The sequence below is a fragment of the Macaca nemestrina genome, chromosome 20 (genome assembly GCF_043159975.1).
Source record: "Macaca nemestrina isolate mMacNem1 chromosome 20, mMacNem.hap1, whole genome shotgun sequence".
NCBI classification, from domain to species: Eukaryota; Metazoa; Chordata; class Mammalia; order Primates; family Cercopithecidae; genus Macaca; species Macaca nemestrina.
The window spans coordinates 54665142-54691772 of NC_092144.1; the positions used below are offsets into that span (position 1 = coordinate 54665142).

At 42.9% G+C, this 26631-nt stretch overlaps 1 protein-coding gene across 8 annotated transcripts; it reads right to left on the bottom strand.

Annotated features, from left to right (window-relative positions):
* Positions 1-2109: 2109 nt before the first annotated feature.
* LOC105478508 (zinc finger protein 180) lies at positions 2110-26626 on the bottom strand. Of its 8 annotated transcripts, none has more exons than XM_071087087.1 (5): positions 26366-26626; positions 23423-23511; positions 11379-11453; positions 6647-6773; positions 2110-5513 (listed from the first exon to the last, which is right to left on the bottom strand). In XM_071087087.1, exons 2-5 carry the CDS (start codon positions 23471-23473, stop codon positions 3769-3771), a joined length of 1998 nt encoding a protein of 665 aa, XP_070943188.1. In that variant the 5' UTR covers positions 23474-23511; positions 26366-26626; the 3' UTR covers positions 2110-3768. The 8 variants fall into 8 exon arrangements, with proteins under 8 accessions (XP_070943188.1, XP_011734188.2, XP_011734189.2 ...); XM_011735886.2 differs by having other exon boundaries at positions 23423-23516; XM_011735887.2 differs by having other exon boundaries at positions 23423-23516; positions 26290-26626.
* Positions 26627-26631: the final 5 nt, after the last annotated feature.

Genomic DNA, 26631 nt, shown 5'->3' on the forward strand with positions numbered 1-26631 from the left:
CACTGATTACCAACTTAGATCTGAGTTCATCAAAACAGAACACACATGCGACAAGTTACATGAGATGGGTTTCCTACTTACAGGCAGCAAGGGGCATCAGAATCCTAAAAGTCATTGTGAGCTGGTCCCCCAAGGCTTGGGAAAGCTGCCTAGGGTGGATGGATGTGCAAAAGCACCAATTAAAAATACTGACAATGACAAATATTATTTAAAAATAAACAGAAAAGATAGGAAGCAGCAGTAATTCTGAAGACTTCCTCCTAGACAACTGAAACGAAGACAAAAGCAATTAAGCATTATGAAAGGTAGAATGTGGGGCTACAACACTTGTCAAACAGTTTCAAAGAGAATGCAAAGAAAAGCAATAGAAGACTGAAGAGGTCACTGCTGAGAAAGCTACATAACCTAGAAATTATACCAAGTTCCTGCTATTAAAAACATACCTGAAAGAAAGAGTATTTTTTTCTATTCTGAGTAGAAAAAAATCCATAGCTTGGATTACTCTATAAAGAAATAATGGATTATTCAAAAAGATTCTCTTTGGCATTAAATACCAGAAGAAAATATATTTTCAAAATGATGTAGGAAAATCATTGTTAGCTAAAATTGTCTTCCTGAGCCAAGTTACCATTCAAGAGTCCATGACCACTGAGGACACTTTCAGGCAGGCACAGAAGTGAGCACACAAGGAAGACAGGAAAAAGAAAAAAAAAAAAACAATGTTAAATAGAATCCCCCTAGAAGAATACAACTCTTGACTCTATTTTGCTTTGTATTATGTTAAGCTTTTACATATTTCCATTTGTTAGTTTTTGTTGCTGTTTCTGTTGGTGTTCATTTATGTTATTGTTTCCATAACATCACCATGGGTCCTCATGTTTATTTGCCTTTCTCCTTTGATAAAGAAGTCATTTAAAGCTATCACCTTTCTATTTTATTCTGAGAACTGCTTTTTCTGTATCTCACAGGTTTGGGCATTAAGTGTTCTGATGTAGTACTTCCAAGGCGGTGTTAAAGTTCAGTTTTGATTTACCCTTTTAAAAAACTGGTTTAAGGAAAGCATTTCTTACCATCCAGGTATTGAAAACATTTTGGCACCTTTTATTTACAATTTTTCTGCAATAGGGTTAAATCTGGCCTATACAATCTCTATAAATTTTTCTATGGTATAGTTTGATTTTTGTGAATTTTACACAGCAAAAAATGTTTAGTCATAAAATGTTATGTATATATTCATGTGTCATATGTAACTAAAATCTAGTTATTGATCCTTTTTAACCCTAAACTTTAGGCCCAAGAGTTTAATTACAAATTTTTGGCCTGTTGATGCCTTATTTTTCATTCACCACTTTTTAATTATAATATCTTTTCTGCAAAGCAAAATTATTGAGCAAATGATAGAAATTACTCTGACATTTTTAATTATTGAAACTGTCTTGGCCACCACAAATCACCATCCACTTATCCCTCAGTATATTTGGGGAATTGGTGCCAGAAACCCCTGTACACCTAAATCCATGCATACTCAAGTCCCACAGTTGGCCCTGTGTAAGCATGTATATAAAAAGTTGGCCCTCCATAGGGTGCAGTGGCTCATGCCTATAATCCTAGCACTTTGGGAGGCCAAGGCAGGCAGATCATCTGAGGTTGGGAGTTCGAGACCAGCCTGACCATCATGGAGAAACCCCGTCTCTACTAAAAATACAAAATTAGCCAGGAATGGTGGCGCATGCCTGTAATCCCAGCTACTCGGGAGTCTGAAGCAGGAGAATTGCTTGAAACTGGAGGTGGAGACTGTGCTGAGCCGAGATCGTACCATTGCACTCCAGCCTGGGCAAGAAGAGTGAAACTCTGTCTCAAAAAAAAAAAAAAAAAAAAAAAGTTGGCCCTCCATATACTTGAGTTTTGGATCCTGCAAAAACTGTATTTTTGATCAGTGTTTGATTGAAAACCAATCCCCATATAAGAGAATCCACACACTTCAAATACGTATTTGGTTTTATCTATAACTTGTATTTTATATTATAAATTATAGAAAATATAATTTGTATTATATATAACTATATATAATATATAAATTATAATTTATCTATACACCATAGGAAAGAAGCCAATATAGGTCCCTAGCCTATTAGGGCTTTTTACAGTTTTATGTGCCCTTTCCAGGAGCCAATGTATGAATACTTGCTGTTCCCTTACCTGCACATTCATGAACTGACTAGAAATTCTCCTGGGATCGGGAGGCAGTTTTCTAGACATCAGCAACTGTTTTTCCAGACCTGGCACTGCCAGGTGTGCAACAATCTCTGGATTAATCCTCATAGAGATGGCTCCACTTAGGGTCATCTCGTAGGGACAGAATTTTACTAAGGATAACCCCATCAGTTACCCTTTAAGTTTTCCTTCCTGTCCCAAGGGTATCAGCCTCTATTATCTGATCTCTCAGTTCAACTTTGAGCTTATTACCTTTCTGGGATCAGAGGCTTCAATATATGGTAATCCACAGGATTCAAGTTCATGATTCAGGGAAAAGGTCAGAAAGATATGTTAATCAAATCTTAAATATCAAAGAGTAACTAAAACCTTGCCTCATTAAAGCATTCTTGCAAGCATAATTTAGATGGTCAGCACTGAGTCAGGGAAGCACCCTTCTATTCAGAGTACTCTCACATCAGGGAACGTATCCCAGAGGAAAGAGACAATACTACATGAGAAGAACAAAAACATGAAAACAGAGCTCCTTAATATTGCTTTGCATATATGAAAACAAGCCCACTTGCCCTCTATAGTTCCCACACATTCTCAATTCTTCATAGGAAACCATTTCTGGCCAAAATTTCTAGTTACCTATTTCCAGGGATCTATTTTATTTTCAGTGAGGAATGTTCCTAGGAATCTATGTCCTAAATAGTAATCTGCTCATGCTAATCCAAACATAAACCTCATTATCCTGAGGGATCTTTTGCTATTTGGTTGCTCAGTCTTTCCTAAATAGTCAAAGAAGGAAATCTTTGGATTTCATTTTTGTTTTTGAATAAGTTTTACTCGTTATATCATTTATCATAGCACAACAGCATACGTTCCAAAAAGGCCAAACATAAACCAAAAAACTGAATAGATATATCCATAATCCCTTTCTATTCTAATCCATACACAAATATTTTATCATAATGGTTATAGAAGTCAATATTATTTCTATATTATTTTTCCACATTTTTCACTACATATCGTAGACACATTCCTAAAATTTACAAAATCTTCACATAAAACAGCAAGTGCTGTAAGGAACAGATTACAAGCTATCTCATTGGAAGATCATGTAGTAAAATTAAGCACTAAAATATGGTTTTCCAGCCTAAGTTTAAACACTACAGCAACCTTTCAATCTTCTCAGTAAGTCCATTAGTGTTAGTATTCCATTTACTCTTTATGGAAAAAGGTCTAACACACTGGCAGCTGGCTTTGGCATATGATTTTCTCTGATTCAGGTCAGAGTGCTTTCTGCAAGGAAAAGTGCCAATATTTATTATTTTCATAGGAATATGTCATAAGAATCAAGTTTAATGTTGTATATGGAATTGCTAGGTTGAAAAGTCATTCATAGATTTTCCCCCTTTCTTTACCAGAACAAATTTCAGACGCACAATTAACAGAGGACTGGAAGTTTTCTCACATATATTGTTTTTTACAGTAGTTCTTCCCACAACATGTACTACCTTAAAATAAACTTTTTAAAAAAATAAAAGGGAATCCCAGCTGACTTAGAAACTAGTTACATTCATAGAGTTTCTCTTCAGTATGAGTTGCCTGATGCCTGATAAGTTTATAGCTATTAATGAAAGCTTTTCCACACTGAATACATGTAAAGGGTTTCTCTCCAGTGTGAGTTCTTTGATGCACAATAAGTCGAGCACTCAAGCTAAATGTTTTTCCACACTGATTACATTCAAACGGTTTCTCTCCAGTATGAGTTCTCTGATGTTGAGTAAGGCATGAACTCTGTCTGAAGGACTTCCCACATTGACTGCATTCATAGGGCTTTTCTCCAGTATGAGTTCTCTGATGTACAACAAGAACATAACTCTGGCTGAAGGATTTCCCACACTGATTACATTCATATGGTTTTTCCCCAGTGTGAATTCTCTGATGCATAACGAGGTGAGAACTGCGGTTAAAAGATTTTCCACATTCACTACATTCATACGGTTTCTCTCCAGTGTGTGTTCTTTGATGTGCAACAAGCTGAGAGCTCCAGCTGAAGGATTTCCCACACTGATTACATTCAAAGGGTTTTTCTCCTGTGTGAGTTCTCTGATGAGCAACAAGTTTATAACTTTGACTGAAGGATTTCCCACACTGATTGCATTCATAGGGCTTTTCTCCAGTATGAATTCTTTGATGTGCAATAAGTTTATAGCTCTGGATAAATGATTTCCCACACTGATTACATTCATAGGGCTTCTCTCCGGTATGTGTTCTTTGATGTGCAATAAGTTTATAGCTCTGCCTGAATGACTTTCCACATTGATTGCATTCATAAGGCTTCTCTCCAGTATGAGTTCTTTGATGCACAACAAGGACATAACTCTGGCTAAAGGATTTCCCACACTGATTACACCTGTAAGGCTTCTCTCCAGTATGAGTTCTCTGATGGGAAACAAGGTGTGAACTCCGGCCGAAGGATTTTCCACATTCACTACATTCATAAGGTTTCTCCCCTGTATGAGTTCTCTGATGTGCAACAAGATGAGAGCTCCAGCTGAAGGATTTCCCACACTGATTACATTCAAAAGGTTTCTCTTCAGAATTATTTCTCATGCTTTGAGTAACGGAGGAACTCTGAGAGGTTTTACTACACTTATATTGACTCTCTTCAAAAGGAATTCTCTGTTGTTCATTATGGGATATGTTGGGGTTCAAAACTTGCCCACATTCTTTAAAATCAAAGGTTTTTCCTCCTCCATGAATTTTTTCATGTATATGTAGGGGTGTACCATGGCAAAAAGATTGAATACTGTCACTAAATCCATAGGATTTGTCTTTTGTTTGAGTTCTTGTAAACTGAATAAGGTGAATGCTCTGAGGGGGTTTTCCACATTCATTATTTTCATATAGAGTCTCATTCTCATTAATCTTCTGATGACTGTTTACAGCAGAATTAAGATGCCATTTTTTAGCATGTGATACATGTTTATGAAAATGGTTTCTTATGGATATAATTGGGGACGAAAATAGACTGGAATTCAGACCACTCTTCTCCCCAGGTTCATCACTTTTGCAGACTCTCTCATGAATAACTGCATTCCTTTGAGTGAATGCCACTTCCTGCGAAAGTATCTCTTGTTTTTCCTGTTGCTTCTCCAACTGGTCTTTATAATCACCAACTTCTTCACATGAAGATAACCAAGGATCATCCCTTGTAAGCCTTTCTATCTTCACTCCATTAGCTGGTTCTTCATCAAAAATGCTCTGCTTTGAAGTTGGATCTTTTTTTCCAACTGCAGTTGTCAAGTCTGAAAGAAGGCAATATAAGATATCTTAGCCAAAAAATATCAGAGCTTGAAAAATGGAATAAAGCTAACAAGAAAGTATGAAAAATATATATGGATTTGTTTTCAAATACTGATCAATAACCTAGGTTGAAAAAGCAAAAGGGTGAGATAAAGCATTAAGTACAGAACTACCACAGCCCAATATTACAATAGAGCATTAAAATGGAACATTGTAATCTTGGTTTAATCTTAGTCCAAATAAATAAGACTCTGGATGTCAAATACCTGCATATTCCAAAATAAGATCATCTACGTAGAACCTACAGAATTGCAACCCAATTTTGCAATATGTAAAGAATAGAGTCTTTTCCACTCTTTAGTGCTACACAGGTGTTCACTAAGAGATTAGTGTCTACCTATCTAGGAATTTCTGAAGGCATAAAACTTGCTAAATACTCTACTCTGTGTCAGTGAGACACGAGGACACTACGTTTGTGAACAAAAGAAAAGGAATGGGGCATTATTATCCAGTTCCCTAAATACCTTAGGAGCTAATATAGCCCCATGAATTTCTGTGATTCCAACTGAAAGAGACTAGAAGTTTGCTCCCAGTAGCCTGGGTGGCTACTAAGTCAAGCAATAGAGAGTATATATGGAAAAAGTAGTCATATATACAGTCCATCAGGAGGTAGGAAATGAAGAAAAATGTGGCATCTTCTATGGGGATTTTTTCAAATGTACCTTCTACACCTGTAATGACCCCTATGTGTCTGGTTCTCACTTGAACACATGTATTGGAAAATTCTTTTTATATTCTTTCCCTTGCTCCAACTAGGAGACTGTATCTGGTTCAAAAAGCTGATAAGGAAATATATAGGAATTTGAGTGTTCAAAACTGGGAACAAAAGAAAATTACTGCAGAATCTGGTCCCAGACTTTGGTCTTTAGGAACATGAAGACTGAAAATCTCAAGCCCAAGAATCTGCACTGTTTCTACCCTACAAACTAAAATTAATCTTCACTGAGGAATAAAAAGCACAAACACAATCTATATGCAGCCAAAATCATTCTGGCTGCTGAATTTCACAGTTCTTAATCAGAATGTGAAATCATTTCAGTATATGGATCTTCATTAAAGAGGAATGTATTCTTACCCCAAGAGACTAGGTCCCTGTGGTTCTCCAGGATCACATCTCTGTCCAGGGTCCTCTGAGCAGGGTTCCAAGTACCCTGTTCCTCCTGTGTGAAGTCCACAGTCACAATTTTGAAGTTCACTCCTTCCTAAAAAAGGACACAAATTCCCGCTCAGCTGGGCGTCATTTCCTTCCAAAGTTTATGGAGGAAGAAAAGTCTGACAGACGGAAAAAGGAAAATCTGGTGACCTGGGAGTTGTCCTGAGATTGTCAGTGCCCAAAAGATTCCAGTTAAGATGTACAGGTGCCTTCTGGGTGAGCTCTTTGGGTTTTGGATGCTGGACCTGTTTTTACAACTCCAAAGAGGAACACCAGATAAGAACTGATATAAACTATTTTGTCTTGTCCGCCTTATAAAAAGATGCTTATTCTGACTTTTGCACGGTGAATATAGAATTCCCACTTAGGAATTCCCTCAAAATTCCCAAGAAACTAATGAAACAAGGGTGGTTAATTTTTTTTCTGTCAAAGGCCAGATAGTAAATATTACACTTTGCCAGTCACACAGTCTCTGTCACACTGCTCAATTCTGCTGCTATAGCAAGAAATTAGCCACAGAAAATATATAAACAAATGGGTGTGGCTACATTACAATAGATCTTTATTTACAAAAACAGCCACAGGCTGTACTTTGCTAATGCATGAGACAGAAAATGAAATGTGGACCTCGATGAAAAGCAGTATGTATAGGTGAAGAACACTGGATGTAGAAGATAAAAAGACTTGGCTTTCTTACCTATAAAGGGCATATATCTGGCTTAAAAAATATATCTAACAATTTGTCTTTTTTTTTTCTTTTGAGACAGAGCCTCACTCTGTTGCCCAGGATGGAGTACAGTGGCATAATCATGGCCCACTGCAGCCTCCATCTTCTGGGTTCAAGTGATCCTCCCACCTAGTCTCCCAAGTAGCTGGGACTACAGGTGTGTACCACCATGCCTGGCTAATTTTTAAATTTTTTGTAGAGACAGACCCTCATTATATTGCTTAGGCTGGTCTCAGACTCCTGTGTTCAAGGAATCCTCCCATCTCAGACTCCTACAGTGCTGGAATTACAGGAATCAGGGATGAGCCAGCCACCACACCTGACCCAATCTGTCTTTTAGTGGTGAGTTTATTCCCTTTCTATATATTAGGCCTAATAATACCTAACTCATTGGGTTGAATGAATAATTACAATGATCTATGAAAAGCCACTAGCAGGGTTTACTGATGAAACAACAAAGGCCAGCAATTACAGGATGAGTATCCCTTAGCCAAAATAATTACAACTAGAAGCATTTTAGAAGCATTTTGGATTTCAGAGTTTGAAATATTTGCATTTACATGATGAGATGCCTTGAAGATGGGATCCAAGTCTAAACACAAATTCATTTATGTTTCATATACACCTTAAACATATAGACTAAAGGTAATTGTATGTAATTTTTAAAAATTTTTGTGTATGAAACAAAGTTTTGACTGTGACTGGTCACATGAAGTTAGGTATAGAATTTTCCACTTGTGGCATCATGTCGGGGCTCTAAAACCTTCAAATTTTGGACAATTTCAGATTTTTGGATTGGGGTGCTTAGCCTATACTGTTACACGAGTAGGTCTCAGGATCCTGAAAGATTGACTGAGAGTCAAGGTGACTTTTATTCTGAACGCTCAGCCTTCAAATAACAGTTCTGTTTCTATCCATATCCAGCTGCATGGCAGAGCCTTTTAGGAGACATTTGCTGTTATTACTGCCATATAAATGGGGTCTCTTGGGCTGCCTCCTCTAAGCAGAAAAGGGCCTGTTCTTAAGATAACTGGGCAGGAATTTTAATCCAAAAAAGAAGTGCTAAGGGTGATCTGTCCTTATCCAGGAGCAGCAAAGGCAAGGGGAAGTTGAATGCCTCTTGCCACTAAAGGCTCTTTAAATAGACCAGGCATTCTTGAGCTGCAGTTCATGAATAGGATACAGGGTCCTGAATGTCATGAAAACACATGCAAAATACTGCTGTATATGCCTCTTTCTAAGTTTGAGCCTAAAAATTTCACTGAAACCTCAAATGTTTTCATGATTAGCCCAACGTGAAATTCAAAAAATAACTTGCCAACTGCCACCTGTATTTAACATTAATCTTTAAGGTGTTGTCTTTCAATCTGTAATGCATGCTTCTTTTTAATAAACACTCCCCCTTTCTGTTTAATATAGGTCTCTTTAGTATAAAGCTTGTTCAAATGTCAAACAGATAATACTCAACTAGATTAGCACCCCCACTCCACTCCCAACTATATACTCTCAAAGCTCCATGGACTTCCATCATCACACTTTCCTATTTGCATAATAGTCATCTCTGTCACTAGGCCATGATCCATGAAGGCAGAGACAAGGTATTTACAGTTTGCAAATGTAACTCCAATGCTTAACATAGTATTTATATATAGTAGATATTACATTTATATTTAGTAAATTATTTCAGTAAGTGAATCAACAGTATCAATAAACCTTCTAATATATTAAAATAACCCTCACCCAGTTTGATTTAACTCATCTTCCCTCACCTGAATCTCACAAGCTGTACCACATACCCATTTGAAAAGGCTCCTCAATGTGCAGATACTAGCTTTTCTGGACTTCTATCCCACTTATTTTATTCTTTTCACTTGTCCCAAACTCCCCATGCCTGAAAACTCCTTCCTAAAACCTTCAACCGTGCCCTCGAAACTCATCTTTTGTAACAATAAAATAGGCCAGGTGTGGTGGCTCATGCCCATAATCCCAGCACTTTCGGAGACCAAGGTGGGTGGATCATTTCAGCCCAGGAATTCAAGACCAGCGTGGGCAACATGGTGAAACCCAGTCTCTACTAAAAACACAAAAACTTAGCTTGATGTGCTGGTGCGTGCCTATAGTCCCAGCTACTCAGCAGGCTGAGGTTTGGAGAATCACCTGAGCCTGGGAAGTCAAGGCTGCAGTGAGCCATGATCACACCACTGCACTCCAGCCTGCAGTTTCAATATCCTTCACCAAACATTCCCTATACATCCCTGTGTTACTGGAGACTTACACTTCCCACTGACAACTTCCCTCCTCCCCAGTCCTCAGAGGCTAAGAATGCTCATACTCTCCAATCCTAGGGATTTCAGCATCGAAGAAGGAGTGCATGCCCTCCCAGTTACTCTGAAACTCAAGCCATTTACCTCACTTCTTGGAGCTCTGTCCTACCCACCTCCTGAACACCACCCCCACCCCCATTCACTGAAGATTCATACTTGGGATTTACCCTCTACTATAAGAACTTGTACTGTCTTGTCTCATATTGTCTATAGCATCCACTTATACACTCAGCTGATGAGAATATAAAAATAACTGACTTTAATGAGTTTGCATGAAGCACCACCACAGTGTCAGGCATTGTGCTAACATGTCACATAGATTATCATTCATTTAATTCTCATAGGGCTCCTGTGAGGAAACACTATTAGCAGTACTACTTTTTTCTTATGAAGACCAAGGGAGTCAGAGAAATTAAGACATATGCCTAAGGTTAGTAGTTGGGATGTAACCTCAAGCTTGTACATTTCAGAGACTGTGTTCTCGGTCATCAATTCATATGGCTAACCCAAGTCTCATATCCTGAAGCTGCTCTTCATCAGCTCACTCTTAGGGGGACACCCCAGACCTTGAAATTATCATAAAACACTCCACCTTTTGAGTCACAAATACAAAACTGCCCATGTTTCACTACAATGTCAGATTGCTCCACTGTATTGGCTCAACTGTCTCCCTTTACTCTTGTTCCTTGATGGTTTAGGGCCATTACGCTACTGAAATGTCTACTATTACCACTACCAGCCTATATTCTTGTCATTTCTACTTAGTGGACTCTTTATCACTTCCATATTAATTACTCAATTTAAGGTCCATGGATCATTCTTTTTAATCTTTCTACTTGAGATATTTTTAAATTCCCTTTCAAATATTCCCTTGATCTTTGGAGGGTCCACTCCATAGGAAGTGGACCTGGCAAATTACAAAAACTAAATTAATTTGAATGTCAATCTGCTGTCTGTGGAAAGTGGACTACAAATTGCCACTGCAGGGAAAAAATCCACAAAAGCAGCAGGATAGAGTATTATAAATTAATGGCCAATATCTCTGAATGAATCTTTCAGATTGACCAGCAATCCTATTACATTTACTGGAGCAGCCTGTTTCCTCTCATAATCCAAAATTGCTATTTTAAGCCTTCTCTACCTTGTCATACATCTCTCCATTCCAGTTCCCACCAACATGCTCATCTGATTTTTCACAGTGAAAGATCAAGCTTTCAAATAACTCCCTCAACCTCACTGTTCCTATACAAATCCTTCTCCTCATATACAGCTAATTTATTCAAGATGTTCTGAATTAATTTCTCTGATGCTAACCAAGGACTCTGCTTTACAGTTTCTCTCTTGTCTCCTGATCAATAACTTTTTTTCCTCTACTAACTCCTTCCTGTAATCATTTAAACTGAATTCAATCTTTTCAATCCCTTTAAAAAGAAAAAACCCTCAATCTCAAAAGTCCTTGAAGTTTTCACTTTCTTCTACCTTTCACACAATAACCAAACTTCTTGAAAAAGTTGTCCACTCTTATCTTCATTTCCTCACTTTCTACTCACTTCCCAGCCATGCACGTTTCTCAGTGCAAAGACAGAGGCCTTGCCCAACCTACCTGAGATGGGATGGTCAGTGACCCAGTGTCTTCTCCCTCGACTTTGATGATAATCTCTTGAGGAAGGAAAGAATCCTGAGAAGGCAAAACAGATGAGAAAAAGGAAGACAATCAGGGAGCTAAGTGGCAGCTCAAATCTCCTGTCAGTGGGCTAAGATTTGACATACCACCTACTTTAACGCCTCCCTCCCACCATATTTCTGCTCCCTCCTCCCAGTGGTAAGCTCAGCTAACCATGTGGAGAGAGACAGGAGATACCTGGAGGAGCATCAAGGCCTACAGAGACCTGGGCATGAGGTTTTTCTGGGTCTTCTGGCCCAGCCCAGTTGCAGCTAAATGCAGCTGACTGAGTGATCCAAGACACTAAGGAGCAAAGAGCTGTCCAGCGGGCCCTGCCAAAATTCCTGGGTCACAAAATTATAAGCAAGTAAAATGGAATACAGCATGACCAATGCCAGAATCATAAAGAAAAAGATCAACAAATTAATTTCATAAGATGTTTAGCAGGCCGGGTGTTGTGGCTCACACCTGTAATCCCAACACTTTGGAAGGCTGAGGCAGGCAGATCACTTGAGGTCAGGAGTTTGAGACCAGCCTGGCCAACATGGTGAAACCCCATCTCTACTAAAAATGCAAAAACTAGCCAGGCACGGTGATGCGCACCTGTAGTCCCAGCTACTTGGGAGGCTGAGGCAGGACAATCACTTGAACACAGGAGGCGGAGGTGGCAGTGAGCCAACGTCACGCCATTGTACTCTAGCCTAGGCAACAGAGCAAGACTCTATCTCAAAAAAAAAAAAAAAAGTGTTTAGCATAAAGTGCCACATGATCAGTTAGAATCTATACTATTAAGACTTTTTCCAAATCAGTAAAAGGTAGCCTCAACAGAGAAACAGACAAAGAAAAATGCACACGCAACCTTGAAGAAACTGCCGTGAATATACAAACAGATGCTCACCTCTTTACGTCAAAATCAAACATCTATTTCTGTATCTGTATATATTAGAGACCATAAACGCACTGGGATACCTCCAATTACAATTCAATAACACATTTTGTTCTATCTAGCTTTTCTCCTTTCTTTATGTATACCTTCTTTCTCTCACTCCCATTTTCCTCTTTATATTTACTTATTTGCTTAAGCCCTGTACATAACCACCATCCTGACCACATAGGGTGTTTTTGTGACAGTCACAGTCATTAGTCTGTTGCTAACGACTCCAGCTCTGGCGATCCACTGGCCAAGAGCTTCATATATTCTTAGAAGAAGTATAAATTGATAGAACCATCCTGTATTGGCTATATATTAAATATTTGTATTTATAAATAATGCTTTATTTTGAAATCCTTAAAGATTCACAAGAAGTGGCAAAAATAGAGCCACACTCAGCTTTCCCTGGTAATATCATATATAACCACAGTGCATTGTCAAAACCGGGAAATTGACATTTTGGTCCGATATTATTAATTCATATACAGAGTTGATTCCATTTTTATATACATTCTTTTATTTTTTTTAAAAAGGCAGTATTTTTTAAAGTGTAATGTAACATCCAGTAAGTCTACTTGTAAGTACTTATCCTTAGGAAATAACATAAAGTACATCAGGATGCATGTACAAGAAATCTCACTAGCAAGTTATATTATCATAGCAAGCTGGGAAGGGAGATTAAATGTCCATTAGGAAGTGCCTGGTTAAATAAATTATGCTTTATTCAGATGACTGAATATTATTTAGCAGCCAAGAGAAGAAGACATAAATTTGCATGTACTAACACACACAAATAATAGAAAGATGTAATATATTGAGTGAAAAAATTAAGAACATTATACAGAAGATGAACAGATTTCTATAAAATATAAATATGCACGGAAAAGTCTGGAAGGATGTTCTCAGAAGCATTAAAAGGAGTTATTCTTCGAAGGGGTAGAACTGAGGAGCAGGTTCACTGTCTCTCTTTTTATACTGCATCTATGTTTTTCAAAAGCGCTTACTTTAATTAAATATTTGGAAACCAGAAAAGGTGTTTCCCTCTTTAAAAACAACACAATTCCTTTGTAGTGTCCTCAGGTTTTTTCCTACAGGATACAATAATTCAGTCTGTTAAATGAGAGTCCATTCAAGTACACTTTGCTCCTTCTCAAATCAAACACTGAAAAGCAACTACTGCTAATTTTTGATAACTCATTTATTTAGAAGCCATTGGATCAAAAACTAAAAGAAAATAAAAGTGGCCAGGTGCAGCAGCTCATACCTGTAACCACAGTGCTTTGGGAGGCTGAGGTGGGAGGATCACTTGAGCCCAGGAGTTTGAGACCAGCCTCGGCAACATAGCGAGGCTCCCCTGTCTATACAAAATATATAAAATAGGCCGAGCATGGTGGCTCACATCTGTAATTCTAGCACTTTGGGAGGCCGAGGTGGGCAGATTGCCTGAGATCAGGAGTTCGAGACCAGCCTGGTCATGGAGAAACCCCATCTCAACTAAAAATACAACTAAAAATACAAAAAAAAAAAAAAAATTAGTTAGGTGTGGTGGCACACACCTGCAGTCCCAGCTACTAGGGAGGCTAAGGCATGAGAATCACCTGAATCTGGGAGTCGGAGTTTGCAGTGAGCTAAGACTACGCCATTTAACTGGGGGACAGAGTGAGACTCCATCTCAAAAAATAATAACAATGAATAAATAAATAAATAAATAACCTAGGCATGGTGGTACGTGCCTACAGTCCCAGCTACTTGGGAGGCAAAGGTGGGAGGATCACTTGATGCTGAGAGGTCAAGGTATAAGTGTGTCCATTTTTTCTCCTTATCTATCTAGAAAATATTTTACTATTACAGTAGGAATGGTTTTAAAAATGGCTAGCATTAATGTATTTAAAGGTAGGAAAGGATTCTCCAAACCTAAAAACACCACTGTATATTTACTGGGTAGGTTGTGAGGGTCACAAGAAGTATCAAAGAGCCAGAGCTACCGCAATGTAAAGAAGGCCCAATGTGAAAGCCAAGAGGTGGTGTTGCTTGCATCACCACCACACATACTACAACAGTTAAACTATCTTTTTATTTTTTGTAGAAGACAGGATCTCATCATGTTGCCCAGACTGGTCTCAAACTGCTGGTATCAGCGCCATGACAGTTTACAAATGCCATGGCAATGTCAGGAAGTTACCCTACGTGGTCTAAAAAGGGGAGGAACCCTCAGTTCTGGGAATTGTCCACCCCATTCCTGGAAAACTCATGAATAATCCACCCCTTGTTTAGCATAAAATCAAGAAATAACCATGAAAATGGGCAACCAGAAGCCCTTGGGGCTTGCTCTGCCTATGGAGTAGCCATTCCTTATTCCTTAATTTTTTTGTTTGTTTTTGTTTTTGTTTTGAGACGGAGTCTAGCTCTGTCCCCAGGCTGGAGTGCAGTGACGCGTTCTCAGCTCACTGCAACCTCCACCTCCTGGGTTCAAGCGATTCTCCTGCCTCAGCCTCTTGAGTAGCTGGGACTACAGGCACATGCTACCACGCCCAGCTAATTTTTGTATTTTTAGCAGAGATGGGGTTTCACCATGTTGGCCAGGATGTCTTGATCTCTTGACCTCATGATCTGCCCACCTTGGCCTCCCAAAATGCTGAGATTACAGGCATGAGCTACTGCGCCCGGCCTACTTTTTAAAAGAAACTTGCCTGAAAGAAAAGAAAAGAAAAGAAAAGAGAGAAGAACAAGAAGGGAAGGGGAGGGAAGGGAAGGGAAGGGGAGGGGAGGGGAGGGGAGGGGAGGGAAGGGAAAGGGAGAAACAAGAAAGAGAAAGAAAGAAAGAAAGAAAGAAAGAAAGAAAGAAAGAAAGAAAGAAAGAAAGAAAGAAAGAAAGAAAGAAAGAAAGAAAGAGAGAGAGAGAAAGAAAGAAAAGAAAAAGAAAGAAGAAGGAAGGAAGGAGAGAGAAGGACAGACAGGAAAGAAAGAGGGGAAAGAAAGAACAGAAAAGAAAAAGAAAGAAAAGAAAGAGAGAAAGAAAGAGAAGGAAGACAGGAAAGAAAGAGGGAAAAGAAAGAACAGGAAAGAAAGGAAAGGAAAAGAAGAGAAAGACAGGAAAGAAAGAGGGAAGGGAAGGGAAAGAAAGAGGGAAGGGAAAGAAAGAGGGAAGGAAAGGGAAGGGAAAAAGGAAAGAAAGAGGAGAAGGAAGGAGGGAAGGAAGGAAGGAAGGAAGGAAGGAAGGAAGGAAGGAAGGAAGGAAGGAAGGAAGGAAGGAAGGAAGGAAGGAAAAAGAGAAAACAAAGAGAAAAGAAAAAACAATACAAAAAACTACTGGTCTTAAGCGATCCTCTGGCCTCAGCCTCCCAAAGTGGGATTACAGGCATGAGCCACCACAACTGGCCTAAACTGCCTTGAAATTGCTGCATGAACATTACAAAATAGCCCCAAATGCCAGAAAACAAAAATAAAACTCACAACGCCAAAAAATAGCCACAACCAAACTACAGACGGTACAAGAGAGCCAAAAGTTTTGACCCCAAACTGTTAATGGATTCAATCTTATCTGGTCTAAAAGAAAAATTCCATTCCTGATACACACCCATGACAAACACATCTTTTCTTGAAAAATGACTGGGAAATGAGAAAAGCTACTCAAGAAAGGAAAATTTGTAAACATTAACCTGTATTTTAAGTTATTACAGACTCCTTCAGATAACATCACACTCTGTCGGTTAATTTAAAAAAAAAAAAAAACTAATATCAGTTAAGAAATAATACCAAGAATGGGACAACTTAATGTTTTTCTCAGCAGGTACTTGGCAGAAACAAAATTCCAAAATGTTACTATCTGCCATAACTGCTAAAACTATTTTACTTGGAGAATATGGTTATACCTCCTCTTGAATGAAAACTGTTTTCAGCACCTTTTTGTTTAAAAAGTTTTCACAAGAAAACAAAAGAAAGCTCATCTTTCCTCAAGGCAGACTCTGGATGAAATGTCCTTCCTTGCCCCAACCCCAGCAGTCAACTCCATCACTTCACCCTGCTTTCACATCTTCACATCACATATATTCTTCTACCTTTGGCTTTTCATTTAACTCTTCAACTAGAGGGAGCTTCATAAGAGCTGAGATCTTGTCTGTCCTGTTTACTGTGGCTCCACCGTGCTTAGATTGCTACTGACACACAGTAGGCTCTTCATAAATGTGTGCTGACTATAAACAGCCACTAGGAGAAGGGACATGGAATGTGCTACCTGTACCTTTGCATTTGTCCCTGGGGTCCCTGGAGGCACTAAAGCAGAGCTGAGCTCAAGCCCCTCCCTTGGTTAGAGGAAACCTGTGTTGGGTGCCTTTTCTTCTCAGAAAATTCCAAGTGTCAGCATCCAGAACCTGCTCCCAACTTACCCTTACAAACTAAATGCTCAGAAATAAGCTTGTGACAAATGCACGTGAGCCCATGAATGCATGCACACCCACACACCCTCACTTTTTCCCTAGGTTCTACTCACTTTGGATTACTGACCATTTTAGGAATATCTCCTGAATTTACATCTTAGCTTTCTCAGTTTCCTTCAGATAATGTCAATGTAGTCTATCATTTGCCTAGTATTTTTAGTAATACATAGAGTACTTCAACTCAGAATTTCCATCTCACAAAATCATCTAAACTTTTTTTTTTTTTTAAGAGCTAGGGTCTCATTTGGTTGCCCAGGCTGGAGTGCAGCGGCACCATCATAGCCTACTATAGTCTTGAACTCCTGGGCTCAAGCTATTCTACTGCCTCAGCCTTCCAAGCAGCTGGGACTACAGAGGCACGCCACCACAGCTGGCTAATTTTTTTGTTTTTATTTTTTGTAGAGGTGGGAGTCTCACTATGTTGCTCAGGCTGGTCTTGAACTCCTGGCCTCAAGTGATCCTCCCACGTTGGCCTCCCAAAGTGCTGGGATTACAGGTGTGAGCCACTTTACCCAGCCTAAACTTTTTTGAAGGAAAGAGTAATATGTCTATTTCACCAATGCAGACATTAATGGTAATAAAGTTTAGTAAGCTCATTTAAGTCCACTGATTGCCTGACACAAACTCTTCTGCTTTCCATTGTCTTACCAAGGTCTGTCTAATCACCCAAGTCCCAGATCAAATGCTACCTCCTCCATGAAGCATTCCCAGATAGCGGAAAGCTTCATCTCTTCTTCTCTCAGGACTTCTTAGCTTTGCTGACCCTTTACTATACCAGTAAAATTATTCTTTTCATATTACTTCCATTTCTATGTACCTCTCCCCTGGGTCCTGGGTTCTATATTAGAAAGCACTGTATATTTTTTCTTTACATTCTCCTCAGTATTGAGTAGGAGCACAATAAAAGTTCTCTGCATTTGACAAGACTAGAGACACGTGCAGAGTTTGGCACATAGGAATAGAATTGAAAACCTTTACTTTCTGTATGCTCTGGAGCATTTTTAAATTACCTTCTTGCTCAACGGTCACCTTTCTAGGTCATAAAGGAGTATTTCCCTTTTTCTTTGCAGACTTTACAAAATGGGAACAGGAATTAGACTGTTGACTTCCACAGAGAAAAGGGTTGTGGGCAGGAGATAATAACTGTTCCTTCTGTAACGTAGGTGGGACCCCAATGGACCCAAAGCAGGGGAAAAGAGACAAGCAGAGCTATCACGGAGTGACCTGTCCACTTCATAGTGACACAGTGGTCAAGTCAGACCTAGGGCTAGGGCTGCTTGCTCACCTATAAATAGAGACGACCAAATATTCCTTTCCCAACGTGAGGCATTCTTGGGGCAACAAATGAAGTTTCTAAACAAATCACAGAAGTGTTACTGGACTCAATTCTCAGAGCTCTGCTTTGGGGATGTACTGGCAGGAAACCTTCTCTATCTGTGAGGACATTTAGAAAACACAGGCGTTACACAGGCAGACTTCTTGGTATGTTTCCATCTCTTCCTGCCCTGGGAGCTGGAAGATGGAGCTCACATTTCAGCTCAAGGGATGTGGCATCCACAGAGCCCATGTGGCAGGTCCTGAGGTTTCTTAATCACCAAGTCTAGAAGGCATAAAACCAACCTTCGCAAACTACAGCACTGGAAAGAAGGTTCCCCTCTCTGATTTTCTCAGAAATCATCCTGACAAGAAGATCCCTTCAGTCCTTATGCACAAGAAAATTCCCTCTCCGGCCCCACCTTATCATCCGTGAATAATTCTCACTGTCCTCAAATATACAGAATAGACCATCCACATGGGGCCACCAACAACCTGCACGACTTTTTTTTTTTTTTTTGAGACGGAGTCTCGCTCTGTCGCCGGGGCTGGAGCGCAGTGGCCGGATCTCAGCTCACTGCAAGCTCCGCCTCCCGGGTTTACGCCATTCTCCTGCCTCAGCCTCCTGTGTAGCTGGGACTACAGGCGCCCGCCACCTCGCCCGGCTAGTTTTTTGTATTTCTTTTAGTAGAGACGGGGTTTCACCATGTTCGCCAGGATGGTCTCGATCTCCTGACCTCGTGATCCGCCCGTCTCGGCCTCCCAAAGTGCTGGGATTACAGGCTTGAGCCACCGCGCCCGGCCAACCTGCACGACTTTGAATGTTGAGAATGACAGTGGATGGGTGAGATTCCACCACCTACTTGGCAGCAGTTTTGGTCTCAGTCCCTGAAGGCAGGTAGGGCTCAGAGTTGGCTCAAGGCCTTCCCTGGACCAGCTGCTACTTCCCCGTGTATAAGCCACTAAAATCGCTACGGTGATGCTCCAATATCCAGATGGTTTCTTCCTAGATCGGCTTACTGGACTCATGGCCTTCATTCAAAGCAAAGGCTTGGGTTACCTTGATTTTTCTGTCCTTTCCAGGGTTCTAATATTCTTCAGGTCCAAATCAAGTACTTGTTCATCTTCTGATAATAATTAAAATTAACTAGAGGACATTCAGAGTTGAGAAGTGTGGTAGCCAGACTCTGAGATGGCTCCCAAAGACCCTTACTACCTAGTATTCATGCCTTTGTGTAGTCCTTGTCCCATGGTACCAAGGTGGGTCTGTGTGACCAACAGAATATGGAAGAAGTGATGGTGTGTCACTTCGGAAATCAGATGATAAAAGACATTGTGGCTTCATCTTGATTGTGTGCAACTAACTGTCTTGCTCTCTCTTGCTCTCTGTCTCTGTCTCTCTCTCTCTCTCTCTCTCTCACTGGGATAATTTGCTCTGGCAGAAATCCACTGCTACGCTGTGAACAGTCCTGGAGAGAGGCCTCTCTGGTGTAGAGCACCTCTTACCAAGAGCCATCTAGTGAGTTTGCAACAATATCCTCCCACCTAGTCAAGCCTTCAGAAGTCAGCAACCCAGACAACAACTTGCCTGCAACCTCATCAGGGGCCCTGAACACCAGAAATAACCAGTTAAGCTGACCTGGATTCCTGACCCTCAGAAATTGTGTGACAAAATAAACACTGGCTATTTTAAGCTGCAAAATTTTGGGGTACGTAATAACAGAAAACTAATACAAGAAAGAGGATGTTTCTGCTTTTCCTATGTAGCCTTGGAAAGTATAAGAAGCACATTTCTGGTTGTGAGAACTACGTCATGCAGAGCAGTGTTGTCTGCCTCATCTTTCCCCACAGTGCTTCACACTGGGCCTTACACTGGTTAGGCAGTCAATAAATATGTGACGAAAGTCATATAATGAACAGACTTCTAATTCAGCTCACAAAAAAGAAAATGGCAAAAGGACCATTACGAGTCCCAGAAAACACCTAGTGCCTCACTTAAATTAGAACACCAATGGCCACATCAAAACACATTCTACCAGCCAGGCACTGAGGCTCACCCTGTAATCCCGGCACTTTGGAAGGCCAAGGTGGGAGGATGGTGTGATCCCAGGAGTTCGAGAGCAGCCTGAGCAACAGAGCGAGACCCTGTCTCTACAAAAAATAAAAAATAAAAAAAATTGCTGTGTGCACCTGTAGTCTCACCTTCTCAGGAGATTGAGCTGGGAGGATCACTTGAGCCCAGGAATTCCAGGCTGCAGTGATCTATGTTGGTGTGCCATGTACTCCATACTGGCTGACAGAGTGAGACCCTGTCTCTTAAAAAATAAGATAACAAAAACCTACACATTTTACCTGTAGTTTTGATAAAGATATAAATGTAAACTTATATTTGCATAACTCTTTCTAAAACAATTGCACATGTATACAAGGAATCACATACAAAACATTTACATCAGTGCTATTTGTAACAGCAAAAAAAATTACCACTGAAGAGCCATTAACAATAAACCCATAAAACCTGTAACATATTTAGAAGGTGAAGTATGGGCGCTAGGTATGTATAGTGGTATTGGGATGTCACTGCTCCCGGCCCTCCACGGACAGACAGGCAGTCTGTGTGCACACATACGCACACAGACACAGGCACACATCTCTATATATTTCTAGATTAATGTGTACTGAAAGCCATGAGCCCACATTAAAACCTCCAATTCCCACTGCACACCAGAGTCCACTCAAATGTTCTTTCTTGCCATATCTGTACCTTCCTGATTTGATGGCAAAGCACCTGGCTCCAGTCCCTTATTACACACTTACTTATCTGATCTGGCCCCCTGGAGGTAGCTCCGCTCCCATTTCCACAATGATGCCCTCTCCCCATGGATGCTTTCCCCAGACTCCCTGGGCTCTGCCATTGCACACTAGGCCACCCTCTGCCAAGAGGAGCTCCTCACCCTGCTTAGGCTTTGACTCCCTGGGCTCGGCTGCCCCAACTCTCAGACTCACTCCTCTGCCACTTGGACTTGGACAGCCCACATGAGGCCAACCCACTGTGTCCGTACCCTCCACATGCTGCTGGGCTCTGACACCCCTGCAGGCCACCCTCATGCATGATGCCCCCAACATGCTCATGCTCTGACATGCCACACCAGGCTGCACCTGACCCCCAACGCAGCTGCACATCTCACCTCACTCTGGCTCCAACACCCTATCAACCATGGACACCTGCTCACCGCACTTGGGCTCCAACTGCTCCCAGTGAAGCACCCCATCTCTGGAGGCCTTGCTCACCTGCTCTGACCCCGTCACCCCACACCAGATCTCCATATATGGACACTGGCCTCACCCACTTGGGCTCTGACACCCACATTGGGCTGCCTCGCGTGCACAAGCGTGGGCTCTGACTATGCTGGGATGTCATTCCGTGCAGATGCAATCCTCACCCTGCTTGGTCACTGACCCTGCACAGGGACACTCTCTTCACAGCAGGCAGCCCCAACAACTGTAGGTGCCACCTAGCACTGCCCCCACCTCATGGCTTCAGGGCTGAATTGTTCAGGAAGAGAAAGGAGAAGCTCTAATTTAACAGTTTTAAGAAATTAAGAGTTTTCAAAGAATATTTGCAGTAGGAAATGTTCTAAATTGGGAACTTGTTTTTTAGAGACAGAGTCTTACTCTGTTGTCCAGGCTGGAGTGCAGTGACACAATCATAGCTTACTACATCCTAGACCTCCTGGGCTCGGGTGATCCTCCCACCTCACCCACTCAAGTATCTGGGACTATAGGTGGGCACCACTATCCTGGCTAATTTTTAAAAATTTTTATAGAGACAGGGTCTCACTATGTTGCCCAGGCTGGTCCTGTACTCCTGGCCTCAAGCAATCCTCCCACCTCGGCCTCCCAAAGTACTGGGATTATAGGTGTGAACCACTGTGCTTGGCCAGTTGTTAATGTTTTTACCTTAAAGTGCACTGTACAAAAATATGAAAATACAGGCCAGGTGTGGTAGCTTATATCTGTAATCCTAGCACTTTAGGAGATTGAGGTGGGAGGATGGCTTGAAGACCTTCAAGACCAGCCTGGAAAACATAGTGAGATATCGTTTCTACAAAAAAATTTTAAAATACACACACACAAAAATATTAGCCAGGCTTGGTGGTGCCCAACTGTAGTCCCAGCTATTCAGGAGGCTGAGGCAGGAGGATGGCTTGAGCCCAGGAGTTTGAGGCTGCAGTGAGCTAGGATTGTGCCACTGCACTCCAACCTGGACGACAGAGCAAGATCCTGTCTCAAAAAAAAAAAAAAAAAAAAAAAAAAAAAGAGAAAGAAAGAAAGGAAGGAAGGAAGGAAGGAAGGAAGGAAGGGAGAGAAAAAGAAAAATACTGATAAATGATAAAACAAAGTCACTTATAAAGTAACTACAGATAATGTTTGTTAACTGACTGCTATATTTATATATAGTCTTCTAACGTACTTTCCATATACACAAAAACTATATCCCTTTTTAAAAGGTGATGATTTCTAAGTGCAGTTTACTTTTTTTTTTTTTTTTTTTTGAGACGGAGTCTTGCTCTGTCACCCAGGCTGGAGTACAGTGGCCAGATCTCAGCTCACTGCAAGCTCCTCCTCTCGGGTTCACGCCATTCTCCTGCCTTAGCCTCCCGAGTAGCTGGGACTACAGGCGCCAGCCACTTCGCCCGGCTAGTTTTTTGTATTTTTTAGTAGAGACGGGGTTTCACCGTATTAGCCAGGATGGTCTCAATCTCCCGACCTCATGATCCGCCCATCTCGGCCTCCCAAAGTGCTGGGATTACAGGCTTGAGCCACCGCGCCCGGCCTAGTGCAGTTTACTTAACGTAGGTAATAAATAACTTTTTCTGTCATTAAATTTGCATTATCCTATCAGTTTCAATGGCTACAGTGTATTCTATTTCACGGTCTTACCATAATTCATTCGGCTATCCTCTTACATCACACATTTAGTATATTTCCAATTGTTCATTCTCCAACAAAGCTGTGAATTGCTGGCCAAAAGGGAATCAGTATTCTAAGGGCTTTTGATTCAGGATGCCAAATTCCTTCCAGAAAGAGTTACCTAGGCTAAAAACGTGAGGCAACCAGCAGGGAGATTCATAAAATATATAGTGTGTAAGTGTTGGAAGCCTGAGAGCCATGAGGGCCCCAAACCCCCTAAAAGGCTGCAAAGTGAGTCAGGGAGGAGCCACAGCCTCCCAAGCCCAGAAGGTCAGGCTGCAGACAGACCCCAAGCTCTGGGTCTCTCTGGGAAAGGTGGCTCCACTTACTTGTGCACAGGCCTTCGGGGGCTCTGGGGGCTTCTCATCCTGCTCTGCCATGCTCTCCTCCAGGCACAGCAGGGTGCTGACGTCTTGAGCTGCACTGAGAGAAGCCCCAAGTACAGCATTTAGATGCAGGTCTGCCAGAACTGCTGGGCCCCCACCCCCATTAGTCCCTGCTCCCAGGATGCAGGATGCATTCCCATAGCAAATGCACTTCTGGAGGTTCCTGCCGGCTTCCTGCCCAAATACCCGTGTATGTACTGAGAGTCCCTCAGTCCCTCTCCCGGGCCAAGTTTCTGCAGCTCCAACCTGGTTCCTCCACTATCTTGGGCCCCTGGACCACCTACCTGTAAGCCCAGCTTATGCCCAACATGGCCTTCTGCCCACCACCAAAGTCTGCAGCACCAGTCCGTCCCTCTCCTATCCCACTGGGCCCTGGGATCCCCACAAATATCAGGCATATCGAGGACCCCCTGGTATTCACCCCATCCTACCCCTACCAACCTCAATCTACAGCCCCAAACCAGCACTTCTTCCTAGGGCCAGAATCACACTCACTGCATGAAGCTGGTGACACAGCTCCACTGACTGCTCCCAGGAACTGATTCAACAACTAAGACTGATCCTACCCTTCCTAAATCAGCCAGGCCTGTCCCTCCAGCAACCCAGCGCAGAGGGCCACCCACTTCCTGCTCAAACAGCCAAGTGTATATGCACAGAGCTCAGCTGTACTCACATCCTGTTCCCTCCACACTTCTGGGGTCCACTGGCTCCTACTCCAACAGCGCCAGCCAGATTCCCACCCCAACACCCTCCCAGGCCCTGAATTTACAGCTCTAAACCAGTCCCTCCACCAACTTGGGTATACTCAGGCCTGAAACTGTAACAAGGCCTGCATAGGACTGGGGGCCTCCAACAGACACCAGCACAAGTCAGACAAAAGCAGCCCTACCTGCTACCTACAGCTCTAAATCCATGTCTCAGAAGCTCAGGTGTCTCTGTACCAACTAGGTGTTTTGGGATCCAAGGCTAGAGCAGCCCCTGGCAAATCCTACCCTAGGCAACCCATCCCCTGCACCCCATCTCTCCTACTTACTCTCTCTCCTGCTCCCACCATATTCTCACACGGCATAGTGTAGGTTCACAATGGAGCTGTTTCCTGAACTTGCACCCAAACTGTTTCCTCTGCCTTACTCCACAGCCCCCTGCTTGAGCCACACCTGCCCAGACTCTGGCCAAACACCTTTCGGGGCACCTGTGGCTCAGGAAGATCCTGTCTTTCCACCAACCTGGGCACCATCAGGCTGTGATCAGGGTTCCAATCACGCAAAGACCCCAGCACCCTCTGTCTAAAACTCATCTCCGGCCTCCTGTTTTCCAACCAAACACCTGTGTGTGTGCACAAGGGGTGCCTGACACAGTCCCGCCCCTCTGCAGCTGCTTCCTCCACACACCTGGGCATCCTCAGGCAGAACCAGGGTCCTAGGACTGCCCATGCCTCCCCAATCTGCCCGAATGCCAGCACATGTGCAGAGTGCTGCTGGAGCAGCCCCTTGTCTCCTAAGACCAGAGCCAAACTGGAGCCCCCAGACCTCTATTCAGCAGCCACTGCACACGGGCCACCCACCTAGGCTCCCTCCTCCTACTGACACAGCCACAGAGCAGGCTCATGCTCACAATCTGCATCCAGGACCTAGCTCCTCTGCCAGTCTGGGGGCACACCCTGTTCCTGAGACAAGAAGCTACATCCCTCACCCTGTGTCTCAACCTGCCTGGGACATCTAAGGCACCCACAGCCTCTGTGTGGGTTCGGGGGTCACCTGCCCCACTATTTGCCTGCAGCCAGAACACTACAACAACTAAACAGTAGCTTGAGCATACAGCTCCACAGTCAGCCCCGGGACTTGGGCACTCGCCAGCGTGGGGGTTCTCAAGCCCATGATACAGCAGCTCAATAGGAACTAGGCCCTTTGGCCTTCTCTTGCCCAAACACGAGGGCCTGGGTATCATGAGGTCAGCTCTTCCCAGCACCAAATCTGCAGCACAGACTCTGTCCCTCTACTAACCTGCACATTCTCATGCCTGCAAGTAGCATAGCCCAAGTAAAGGTCTCAGCAGCACCTGCTTCATAACGATGCTGGCGGCATACTGCTTCCTCCCCAGCTACCAATTTGATGGCAGCTGTTGCAGCTCTGTCCTTCCTGGACTCAAATTCTGTATCTCCAACCCGGAGTCTCTGCCCATCTTGAATGCCCTAGAGCTCTGCACTATCCTACATAGGTCCCTACTATCCGTTCCAGTTTCTGTTTTCCATTCAGACACCCCCAGGACGTGCAGGGTGCCCTCTGCCCACAACCTGTTTCTAGGCCCTGATACCCTCCTTCAGCCTGCAACTCCAACCTGGTCTCTCCACCAAACACAGCGCCCCTCAGACCTTGGAAAAGCGCGCTGTCTGCTCCAGGGGCCCAGGGGCCCAGGGTCACCTGCTCGGAATCTTACCTACCACCTCTTGCTTCCTACCCAAATACTTGCTCAAGAATAAAGGGACAGTGGCACAGCCCTTCTTCTCCAGAAACCACAATCTGCAATGGAGTACTCCATCAACCCGGACATCCTCAGGCCTCCACTAAATATGCTCGGCATTGGAGGAGGGGAGTTCTCAAGATGTCCCCTTACATCAATTCATGTGCCCTGTGTTCCAGCCACCTGGGCATCCTCAGGCCCCAGACAAGAGCACCACCTGACCAAGCACCTGCGCATGCACGCAGAGGACAGTCGCAGAATACACAGCTGCCTCGGTAACTCCATCAATCCCGGTGACCCCAGGCTAACGCGCCACCCGCACAGATACCAGGTCTCCCCGCTACACTCACCACCTCTTCCAGCTTCCCGCCTAGACTCTGCGCATGCGCGCATCGGACACCAAGAGCTGCCCTACGCCCCACCAACCTGGGCGTCCGCTGGCCCGCAGCCCAGGCTGGGCCTGTCACCGCCTCAGTGCCTGGCACGGCTCTGCGGCAGGACGAACTCGGGTTAAGCAACCCCCTGCCCCGATTCTGCCACACGGTCGACTCGGGTTAAGCTAGTTCGGTCCCCTCCCCTAGTCAGCATCCGCAAGGTCGCTGGGGGTTAACTCTGAAGGGCCGAGCTGCTCGGCGACAGCAACCGTCCGCGCGCGGGACAATGGCTGCGCTTGTGGCCGAACCCGGAAGTGC